The sequence below is a fragment of the Lutjanus erythropterus genome, chromosome 2 (genome assembly GCF_056507025.1).
Source record: "Lutjanus erythropterus isolate fLutEry1 chromosome 2, fLutEry1.hap2, whole genome shotgun sequence".
Taxonomy (NCBI): Eukaryota; Metazoa; Chordata; class Actinopteri; order Lutjaniformes; family Lutjanidae; genus Lutjanus; species Lutjanus erythropterus.
The window spans coordinates 20,778,857-20,791,177 of record NC_139318.1 but is presented as its reverse complement, the minus strand read 5'-3'; the positions used below and the strand labels follow the sequence as shown (position 1 = coordinate 20,791,177).

General features: G+C 35.8%; 1 protein-coding gene across 4 annotated transcripts in view; it reads left to right on the top strand.

Annotated features, from left to right (window-relative positions):
- elmo2 (engulfment and cell motility 2) overlaps positions 1 to 6,583 on the top strand; it is a 30,448-nt gene extending 23,865 nt beyond the window's left edge. For all 4 annotated transcript variants that reach the window (XM_084731523.1, XM_084731532.1, XM_084731541.1 and 1 more), the window contains 7 exons: positions 71 to 207; positions 1,723 to 1,886; positions 3,791 to 3,903; positions 4,000 to 4,107; positions 4,268 to 4,350; positions 4,467 to 4,544; positions 5,868 to 6,583. In XM_084731523.1, coding sequence (XP_084587649.1) covers positions 71 to 207; positions 1,723 to 1,886; positions 3,791 to 3,903; positions 4,000 to 4,107; positions 4,268 to 4,350; positions 4,467 to 4,544; positions 5,868 to 6,068 — 884 coding nt within the window. In that variant the 3' untranslated portion in view covers positions 6,069 to 6,583. The remainder of the gene's footprint in view (positions 1 to 70; positions 208 to 1,722; positions 1,887 to 3,790; positions 3,904 to 3,999; positions 4,108 to 4,267; positions 4,351 to 4,466; positions 4,545 to 5,867) is intronic.
- The last annotated feature ends 5,738 nt before the right edge of the window (positions 6,584 to 12,321 follow it).

The window sequence follows — 12,321 nt, the reverse complement described above, 5'->3', positions numbered from 1 at the left end:
CAGAGGAAAATGCTCAAACTTATTTCCTGTTTTTTTTAATTTTATAAATGAAATATTTTCCATTATGTAGCTAATGAGGGCTGCAACGACTATCACCCCATGTTCTTCACTCATGATCGGGCATGGGAAGAGTTCTTCTGTGTCTGCATCCAGCTGCTTAATAAAACCTGGAAGGAGATGAGGGCCACAGCTGAAGACTTCAATAAGGTCTGAGATTAAAACACTCAGTCGTCTTGAACACATTTATGTATTCATATATTTATATTTCCTCCTAACCCAGACCTCACAGATATATATTTAACAACAATAAATATGACAAACTTTACAAAGTATAACTAAACCTGTTCCTCTCTTCTTTTAGAAAATTTAAAAAGATATGAAATAGGGACAATATACTGAATTTGTTTAGGCATCATCAAAGGAAGCATCCAAATGGAAACCAAAAGTGCTGACTGAATGTATGAACTGCATAATTAAGACTCTTATGCAAATTTATTGCTGTAAGAGCCAAACAGCCAAATATACTATCCTGCTTTAAGGTTCAAATCTTTCATTAAAATTAAAGTGAATGCAAATGACCAATTCAAAAAAAAGTGAACTGGGATTAGAACAGGAAAACTCACTTGTGAATTTAGAGCATCAAAACAACAGTTTTGGGATGGAAGGATGGAAAATGGCAATTTGGGCGTATAAAACCAGAGTTTAGAAAAATTGATCAGTTAAATGATCATTTGCCTAATGGACAGTTTCTCCTCTCTACTCTTGCTTTAAAAAAAATACTGTTTTATTTATTATTTATTATTGTTTGAAATTATGGTCATGAAATCTGAATATTCTTCACCCTCTAATGATGAATTGTCATAACTTCCCTTAACTTTTTCATCTAGCGTCATCATCAGGTCAGAATTTTAATTTGTCCAATACTTCTATTTATGACTACAAAACTACAAGGTGACTGCTATTAGCATGGTGGCCGCTAGTTAATTTTGTTGAAATGAAACGTTACTTTTGTCAGATTTTTAAACAGGATATATTGAATTAGTTATAATAAAAAGTCAGAATCTGAATGTCAAGAGAAGCTGCGAGTAATTTTGTATTAAAAATAAACACTAAAAGTAATGATTGCTTTCCATTTAGCTGAAATAAAAACAGTTTCAGCAGGTTGTTTACAGTCACTGACCCTAATTAGCACCCAGAATCCCTCCTGACAAGGTTTCCTCAGTGTGAATGTGCATAATGTCAGGCTTCCTATTTATAAACTGCAGCTTCTGTATTCCTTTTCTTTCTGTGTGTGATTGAGCAGCAGCCAGCTGAAGCAGATAGCTGAAAGGTTTTTGGTTTGTTAAATAATATATGACAATTATATTTTAAATGCTATCTATTTCAATTCAAAGTATTTTTGCCCCGATGAAATTACTACTGCTACAGACATTTATGGTTACAGAATACCTGGAACCATGCAGTATATCTTTGAAATATTCATGCCCTCAGACGGGAAAAGATGTCTGTCAGCACAATGAGTCTCTGAATGTGAAAATAATGGTTCTTGAATTACAGCTGTAACAATATTCATGGTTCATGAAAAACCAGAAAACGTTTTAAGTGACAGCAATATTTCTGCCACTTGCCAGCATTTTAGGAAGTCTGCTATGTTTTATTCCACCTTTCCTCACTTATTTGGTGCGTGCGTGTGTGTGTGTGTGTGTGTGTGTGTGTGAGCAGGTGATGCAGGTGGTGCGTGAGCAGATCACCAGAGCTCTGGCGATGAAGCCGTCGTCTTTAGACCAGCTGAAGAATAAACTGCGAGGCCTCAACTATTCAGAGATCCTGCGCCTGCGGCAGTCAGAGCGAATGAGCCAGGATGACTTCCAGTCTCCACCTATCATGTCAGTCTATAGTCCAGGCATTTTATCCAAAAGTGTGGCTCAACCTCACACAAATTGTAACAGAAACAAACTCACTTTTGTGTCCTCAATGTGTTCTGAATGAGAGAAAGAAAGTCTGTAGAATCAAATGAAGGGAAGGTTTTCAAAATCCCCTAAATATCCTACAAAAATGTCTTTTTTAGTGCAGTCATTTTGTGAGAATAAAGGGATGAACCTCACACAACAGAAAATCTGACAACATCTGATAGTTTGTTACTCACAAATGTCTCCTCTATACGTTGAAAAACTTATCCAAGATATCCAAGTGGGTGTTCCTTAATCATACCATGGTACCACCTTTTTACTTCCTAAAATGCTTATTTAAATCGACATCACTATATCAGTATACTTGTACACAAGTCAACATAAATTGGCACCAATCCATATAAATATTGCCATTGATTAACATAAAATAAAAACAAAGCTTAAAAAAAACTTAAAACTTTTATATTACTTGGCAAAGATGAACATAGCTTTAGTTTAAGTGACTCTTTAACGTTGCTCGTCATCATCAGTGTAAATTGTCTGACAATTGATAAGAATCAGAGGTTCCTATGTTCCACTTATGCAAGCTTGGAGTAGTAATACAAAAATCACAATTACTTAAAATTGTAAAAGGCAAATTAAAAATGTAAATGGTCAGATACCAGGTGGAATGATAAAACCTTTTAATTCCAAAGATAGTGCAATAAAACTGGGGTCAGTTTTACCCATTTATGCCTCTAATGATTAAGAATTTCTTTTTGCATATGAACTGTGCTGTATCCTATGTAACCCCGTTTCATTTAGAACACAATGTAAAAATGAATAAGTTAAGAAAACTCCAAATTTCAAAGCAACTTACTTTAATAGATTTTGAATAGGAATGAAGGAACAGGGTTTGATCCCAACTCAAACTCTAAGGTTTTAAAAAAGTTTTACCGACTAATAATCTTTTGTTGAGATAACTTACTTTTAGATAAATTTGAATCTTTGAGTTTTACAGCAGAAATGCAAAGAAATTGTATTTCAAAAATTCTTAAGTAAACTTGTCCCTGTGAAAGGGAATATGGTTAATAATTTTAGATTTTCAGTTGCAAACATTTAATTTTCAAGCTCTCAGATAATGACAAATCAGGTTCACAGCTTACTGTGAACAGTTTTGCAAATGCATTTTTTGGGGGGGGGGGTGGGTGTAAAACTTGATTCAAGTTTATCTAAAGAAGAAAAGTAAATTATCTCAACAAAAGATTATAGGTCAGCAAAACAGCAGCATTGATTGTGGACAACACTGAACTCTCAATGTGGACATCAGACAAGAAGACATCCAGAAGTAATTTTTTAACGTGGGCAGCAATGGAAAATTATTTCAGCACTTTTTAAGACTTTCCTCCACTTGTATTTCTAACCCTTTTTTACCCTTGGGAGCATCGGCGCTCCCATTTGCACATCTATTTTTAAATGCTGGTAGAATTGTAACCAAATATGATAGAGCAATAATTCTTTGTGCATATAAACGCGCTGTTTCCTTCCACTAATGGGTTTACAGATATCCAGTAAAAAACCGCACCCAACAAAAACATTAGAATCCAGACTGCGGATGTTCACAGCACTTCCTACATTGGAATATACTGTACATCATCACATAGTGAGCATGAACTATCACATGGTTTTCTTGCACGTTTCAACACAGTAAAAACGATTTAGAGCAGTTGAAAGAGTTTCTGTTGCTATTTATATGTCGTATAATACCTAGATTGCTTGTTGCTGCTTAATTCATCTCAAATCCAAACCTGCTCTTTCTCCATAATGGTAAATAAAACAGTGTTGTACCCATTTGTGCGTGTGAGTTTGTCTCTGTTGCTCATGCTGTGTTTGTGCTGCAGTGAGCTGCGGGAGAGAATCCAACCAGAGATCTTAGAGCTCATCAAGCAACAGCGACTGAACCGGCTGTGCGAGGGAAGCTGCTTCCGTAAACTGGGAAACCGCCGAAGGCAAGGTACACACAGTATCAATACAATCACTCCGCTTTTCTAGGAGCGCTGGTGCTGTTGATTATGAACTAAGCATTGTGTTCCCTGCCTCTTTTCTGTAGAGAAGTTTTGGTTCTGCAGACTCTCACTGAATCACAAAGTGCTGCACTATGGGGACCTTGATGAGTCACCTCAGGGTGAAGTGCCTTTTGAGCTACTCAGTGACAAGAGTAAGATACTATGAAACCTTTATTTCTCCAAGTGGCGTCATGTCAAAACTAATAACACACATGATGACACATTCAGTAGCAGACCATACTGTATCTGTCTGCAGGCTGACCTTAATAAACCTCTCAAATTATTAAATAGTTTCTTTTCTGTTCCTCCTAGTCCCCGTCTCTGATATAAAGTCTGTGGTGACCGGGAAGGACTGCCCTCATATGAAAGAAAAAAGTGCTCTGAAACAAAACAAGGTAATAAGATTTTCATTTGTTTTTTATTGTCACTCCAGGCACACGGCTGTTCTGTCATTCTTTACTGTCACCGAGTGTAGAAACACTGTGTTGTTTGTCCCGCTTGCTTCTCTCAGGAGGTGCTGGAGTTAGCCTTCTCTGTCCTCTATGATCCTGATGAGACGCTCAATTTTGTTGCACCTAACAAGTATGAGGTAAGCTCATCAACAGTGAGACGTAAATCTGCACAATCAGTATCTGGGATGACGCTAGGCTAGACCTGTAATTATGACCACTAGATGATGAACTTTCTCTAACCCATGTTTCCCCCTCATGACTCTATAGCCTCCGATAAAGTTTGAGACAGAAGATGAAAGGAAGCATAAGGAATCAGGAGGACCAACAAATATACCATTGTCTTTTATTGGCAGTAAACCTTTTTATTGGGCATTAACTTCAAGTTTACATGTATATTGTTTAAAAAATAAACTTGAAGCATAAATAAACAAAACTAGAGGTTATTATATTCATCCCATCACTCGTCAATATAGCATTTGATTGCCAATCAGCACAAGCTGACTCCACAGTTCCTCTAAGAAGCATTTTAGTGTCTTTTGGCTCATTCTTTTTAGTTTTCCTACTGTTTTGGTTCACTCTCACAGGCTTTCATCAAATGTATTTCTAGCTACAGCAGGCAGCTGTTTTCAGTGAAAAACCTCTAAAAACCCACACTATACCACCTGTTTCATACTAAAATGCAGACAGAAACAGTAACTCGAAACATTTAACAGCTGAAGAGCCACATATCTCCCTCAGGAGTTGGTGGCGACCAAAACTGAGTGAACAGGGGAGTAAATATTAGACTCACATTCGTCAGGTCGACAGAAATGTGACTCCAAATAAATGCTCATGTTGTTCTCTGTCTACTGTATATGTAAAATAGGTCACTGTTTCCTCATGTTATCATGTCACTTTACCACTTTGTGTTTTCAGCTTGTTTTTGCTGCCCCCAAGAGGTCAAAAAAGTTATTACTGTTGCTGTGATTAAAGAGTTTCGACTTAGAATTATTTATGTGATCATGAAAAGAAATTCAAGCAGCTCCTCAGTTAGAATCAGGCAAATTTACATTCAGCTGTGTTTGCTTTTTCATGGCAGCCATTTTGACATAAAATAGCATGATAAACACAGGTGTTATCAATGATACTAATTAAGTACCATTAAAATAAATACCATTCATGTCAAAGAGAGTCAGGGTGCTGCTACTGTGCATGTTGGCTGACTGGAAAGGCTCTGCTACACTAAATGGAACCAGGCCTCAGTGAATATCATTGGTAACACCTGTGTTTACCTGACTATTTCATGGCAATATGGTTTCCATGAAAAAACTCTCTTAAAAGGCACAATGTAGCCAGTGTGACTGACAATTTTGACACACTATCCTCAGCCTTCATGTATGTTCCCCCTGTGTGTGTGTGTGTGTGTGTGTGTGTGTGTGTGTGTGTCTGTGTCTGTGTGTGTGTGTATGTGTCCGGAGCAGTACTGCATCTGGACTGACGGTCTGTGTGCGCTGCTGGGCAGAGAGATGGGCAGCGACCTGACACGCAGTGACCTAGATACTCTCATCAGCATGGAGATGAAGCTCCGCCTCCTCGACCTTGAGAACATCACCATCCCAGAAGCCCCGCCCCCGGTGCCGAAGGAGCCTAGCTCGTATAACTTCACCTACAATTACAGCTGAGAAGTGTGCGTGAGAGAGCGTGTGTTTTTGCAATGCATGTGTGTGTTTGTCAAGGATGAGTCTTCTCGATCTTTTGATGGATTTAGCTGCAGACGTGTGCACCAGGAAAGGTTCCTTTGAGTTTTTATTTACAGACTTCTCTCCATCTGTGTTTGTGACGGTTTGTCAGATAGGAAGACTGTCTTTAGAGCTTCACAGGGAGTTCAGAGGTCAGGGTCCACTACAGAGCGGCGCTCCTGGAGCTGGTAGAGATTCAGTGAGTGAATCTCATTTATCAGTGTGGTCTCCAGGCAACAACTCGATTTGTATTCCCCATTCTTTGCTGTTTAAATCTATAAACCTGCCTATAACGTTAAGGGATACTGTGCCTGATTGTCAATATTGATGATAAGCTGTACAAATCTGCTAATTAGTCTTTTATTCAAGTATATTTTAATCAGATTGTGGCTTAATTGATCAATCGAGCCACGTGTGTGGTCTCCATGGCAACAGAAGATGAAATGGTGACAATTCTGTTTTTAAGATTGATTTTCACTGTCCCTCCACGTGACGGACTTGTAGTAAAACGTCACAAAGAGAAGAGTGAGTGGGCTGAGGGCTCACACACTCACAAACTACGAAGCCGTGTGTGGCTCAAGGTCATTCCAGTAGGAAGGAGAGTCGATGTCATGGCGGATCAAACATGATGTTTCTTTGACAGTTCAGAGAAAAAAAAAGTTGTGCTGAAAATCAGTGATTAAAAAAATAATAATTACCAACGTGAAGCAGGAGCAGATAAAATGGAAGGATCATTTCTGTCTGTCATACTGGGACACAAAAGTCTAGGAATGCAACTAACAGCTCTTGTCATGGTCAGTTAATCAACAGATTATCTTCTTTGTAAATTGATCATTTGATCTATAAAATATCAGAGAGTAGTGAAAAATAACCATCACATTTTCCAGAATTTAACATATTTAATCACACCATAAAAAAAAAGTTGCAGAAAATTTTAAGGCAACTGCCTTCACTAGAGGGAGTTTGGAATCAAACTTTTAGAAACCTACAAAAATGTGTATTTCAGAAATTGTTTTTTATCATGATTAACTTTCACTTCAATGAGTTTACCCAACAGTTTTTGAAATACATTTATTCTAGGTTTCTAAAACTCAAAGACTCGAGTTTATCTAAAGAAGAAAAGTAAATTGTCTCAACAAAACATTATTAGTTGGTAAAACTTTTTTAAAAACTTACAAGAAAAACTTGAGTTCTATACTTTCCCTACTCAAACTTGCAAGTTTCAGTTGGGCTCAAAACTAAAAAATCTATTGAAACAAGTTGCCTTGAATTTTCTGAACGTTTTCATTGTTATATTGTAGCTTGTTTTATCTGAACAATGTTTCAAAACCCAAAGAAATTCAGTTTGCTGTGATGGAAGAGTCAGAAAATCATCACTGAGTCATAATTGAGAAACTAGAACAAGGGAAAAGTTCCATAAACGATTAAACGTTTGGGAACATTTTTGCTGATTATTTGTCTGTCAATCAAGTAATCAGTTCTTTTTGTTTGTTTTGTTTAGTTCATAGTTTATTTGTAAGGGACAAGTACAGAAAAAACATTGACAGTTGCATAAGCAGTGTCTGACATACTGTACATGTGTTAATAGGAGAAGCTCATTTCCAACAACAGTCCGTTGATGGGCATTGATCGTTCGGGCAACGGTTAAAATTACATGTTGCAGTGTAAAATACTAAAATCAGACCATATAATAATCAAGACATTATTACACTAATCCTTTCAGCTGCACAAGAGTGGTGCTGTCAGCATATATCTGTCAGGTGTTTACTCAATATTCATGCTGCTTCAGATCATTTGACTCACTTCTCTCCTCAGACTAACACACATCGTTTTCACAGCCCGTTAAACAGTGCGACTAAATTTGTCCCATTGAATTGTTGAAGTACGTGATGTGTGAATGTTCTTGACAAAGCCCTTGCCTGCTTTATGTGTCTGTGAGTGTGTATTTGTGTGTTTGTCTGTGTGTGCAGGTTAGTTGTTTCAGTTGAGAGATGTAAGGAATAATCTTTATATCTCATGAGTGTGATGCTAAAAAGAAGTCTTGGCCGAAACCTTATCAGTCATACACTCTCTATTTTGGGTGACATTAGCATGTATAAGCAGTGTATGAATGGTTTAATTTTAGTTATTTAATGTTTTTGTTACCAACTATGACTTCTCCTATGAAGCATTCATAAGTGGTGTATAAACTAGTTTTAATGAATGTTTGATAACAGTATAACATAACTGTAGTAATTTACAGGTCTGTACAAAGTGTTGAAAGTTTGGAAAATGTTTCATGTGAAAATGTTTTCAAGTTTAGAAACATACTTGAATTTAAATATACTCTGTATAAATGCTTGACTTTCAACATAATCAGGTGTTTCATCTAAACAATCACTCATGTAAACCAAAACCCTTTTATTATTTGAAATTAAGTAATTCTGTCACTATATTTGTCATTCATAGCTAGATAAGTATCTGGAAATTATTATTAAAAATCATGATCAAAACAAAGTTAATATGACCAACAACTAAAATAAACACAGTAACAATGTACATCGATTGCAGTGGGTTAAAAAGACTCTACAATTGGATTTATAGTGACAGTTTAGATGTGATGATCAAAGCGTCAAGCTTCTGAAAGCTCTTGGTTTAGGTACCTTGAAAATGCTTAAAAAGAACCTGAATTTTACTCTAAGAAAGCGATACTAACTCTATCTAAAAATCCACAGCATGCCACTTCTCCGTTAGCATCCTTTGAGCTTTTAGCAGGGGGAGGAGACCAAACCTGAGCAAACAGGAGAGCTAATATTGAACTTAGATTCATGTTGCTCCTTATCTTAACCCTGGACATATAAAAGTATATTTTCATTAGTTAATGATTAGTTACAAAGTGTTATAAAGCGTTTATTAACTGTTTACATAAAGTGTAAACATGTACAGCAGGATTAAAACGACAATTAAATGAATGAAAATGAAATGTATGATTTACTTATGATGTTATACTGTGTTATCAAATATTCTTTAACAGTTATTAAAGCTTTGATGCATAGGAGTGGCAACAGTTGTTCACAAAGACAATAATAAACACTTAATAATGTCCTTATGTCGGCTACAATGACGGTTTAGTGTGTTAAAAACCATTCATTACATGTATATATACTGCTTATAAATGGTAAATTGGGTTAAAGCTACTACAAGGAGTTTTTAATCGGTTTTAAAACAGTCTTGATTACTGATGCCTCGTCATGACCTGTTTAAATTAACCATCTGTGCTTTTTCTGTATAGTTATTATTAATACCTGCCACCAGGTCGGATTCTCTTTCAAATCAGATTAAATGAGCATGTGTTTGCATTTTCTTAGGCAAAATTACTGCAAGCCAATTAAAAAATTCCAGCAAGCCAATTAAAAAGAAACAGCAGGAGATAATTTCATTTTTGACATTACTTTTTGTGGTTATTACAGTGGAAACACACTTTAGTCCACAGGGAGCCTCCAAATTCAATACAACAGGAAAGTTCCTTGTAGTAGCTTTAACATTAAGTGTGCTATATCTGGAAAGATTATAGTGTTATTACAGTGGTGTTATTTTCAGTACAGACATTTTGTTTAAAACAAACTTAACTCACATTACAACAGTGTTTGATCCCCCTGATGTTTCAATTAATCTGCAGCTTTGAGGCTTCATTTCAGATTTTTTTTTTAAAACTTGCACACGCAAACCTGACAAAGAGCAGCTCTGTTGGCCTGTTTTATCTGATGTGCCAAAAGAACGACCCTCAGATGAATGAAGACAGAGTGACAGAGCTGCGCGCATCAGGAGCATCGAGTTCTGTTCATGAAACATATGAGCATACAGTGTTGAGTGCTTTGTATATGGTGGTATAAATTATAGTGATATTGTTTGGTCATTGTCTTATCCATGTCATTTAATGTCCTGTCCACTTCTAAACCAGTACTAATCACTGCTGTCATTTGTTAATGCAGAATAGAAGTATATTTTTGTAAATGACTGTACAATCTTATCTGTGAAGAGAATGGGTATCAGACTAAACAGCATTTTCACTCTGTGTCACTCTGTACAGTACATTCAACACGTTCATTATTACTATGAATATTGCACACTGAAAAAAAAAAAGAGTTTTTGGTCTTCACATTTTTTAAACTCACAAAAACATTTTCATAGCACAAGCACCTCATGTGGTTTAGGAATGACACCCATGCCAGCACCTAATGATGATGTCAGTGTTAATGTATCTTATACTGCTAATGGGAATATTACAATTGCCATTACTGATGCTGTTTCTGAAAAGGAATATATTTGAATTTATTTGTTTTTTAACTGATGTTGGAGATTTTAAAGGTTCCCTGTGGAGTTTTTTTTTTTTTTTTTTTTACCTGTTGTAGCGCTATAGATCTGTTTTTCTATGGATGAGTCCCTGTTTTGTTTGTCTCAAGCACTGAACAACAGGTGGTGGTAATTCACCAAGATTTACAGCAATGCACCAACAGAGGCAGGGTAGAAAGAAGTAAAGGTGGCTGTAAACAACACAGGATTTAAAATACTTCAAAACAAACTTTGCAGTGTTTTACGGGGAAGGAAATGCACATTTGTTAGACCTCAAGGATATACCTAGTGCATATTAGTGAATGTAAACGTACGCGAAACCTTCACAGGGAACCTTTAATTGCTTGAAAGGGTTATTTTATATTCCAGTAAGTCATCAAACCCTGAAGCTGCTCTCAGAAAAATCACAGCTGCAACTAAAATATATCAATAACACAGTGAATAAAGGATTGTTGCATTGGATGTACTAACAGTATGACTTGAAGTTTTCGCATCTGGTACTCTTTTACATGACTTGCTAAACTATTTATTTACACTTGCTACTAGTGATAGTAAAGAATGACATGTTGTTAGTTAAGAAATAACAACATAAAATCTAAATATGGTATACATATAGATCATTGTATGTATATACAGTATTGTGTTGCCTTATTGAAGAAAATGTATTATGTTTTGTGTGAATAAATACAAAGTCTAACTACTGTTGAAACTTTGTTTTTCACTGACCAGTGCTTACCTTTTTTCATTAAAGATCCAATATAAATCATCAAAAATTAAGGTATATTCAAACATATTACTGATGAGTTAGAGTTCTGGATAGGAAATTAAGATTTGTATTTCTCATAGATGACAGATGAAAAGCAGCATTTTTTTTTTCTAATCTGCTTTTTAATTGTTTTATGAGGAAGGAAACACATTCAACACATTCTGTAGACCTCAAGGATACACACAGTGTGTTTTGGTGAGTGAATATAAATATGTTTTTTAAAGTGTGAAAACTCCATAGGGGCCCTTAAAGAAAAGGTAGTAATACCACAATGTAATAATATCTCAATTCAAAATGAAATAAAATGTTATCTAGTAACTAGTAATGTCACCTGTCAAATAAATGCACTTAAGTAAAAGTACATATTTCCTGCTGAAATGCTGTGAAATCTAATTATAAACTAGCATAAAATTTAAATAGTAAAGAAAGGTATGAGTACTTTTAACTTAAGTACTTTAGTAAATGTAGTTACTTTGTTGCTTTGACCACTTTGAGTAACATTTAGTTGTTCAGTGTTCATTTGTATGTTGTCCTGTACGTCAGTCTGAGAGTGATAGCAGAGTAATTATGACCTTTATGTTCCTTATGATCTGTGATTGAAGTTCTTGTAAATATAACTAAAGGATGAATCGACATTTTCATTTCACACCTCTGATCCACGAAAGCGTCAGTGCAGTCAGTTTAGCCTGTGTCAGCTGTACAAATTGGTAATAAGGACACTTGGACATACCGCAGTACTTTTAAAGGACAGATACATTTTTTCATGTCTGTCTTTTCTTTCTTTGCAAATGTACATTAGGGATGTCACAATATACTAGTATTAACAATAAATATTTAAAAACTGAAATATAGACATCATCATAATACTGTGTAATCCAACACTTCTTAAACATACTGTATACTGTATAATTTCTTAAATAATTTCTTTCTGTTCCGACCCCAACAAACCTTTTCACTATCCATTAAGTATAACTGCACTTTTTGTATGGTTTTGTAGTTATGGTAACAAGCTCTCTCCGCCTCCCCACACTCATATTTTGAGTGCCGAGTGTGAAATTCATTTGCCTAAAAAGAGACTAAACCTACAATGAACAAAAT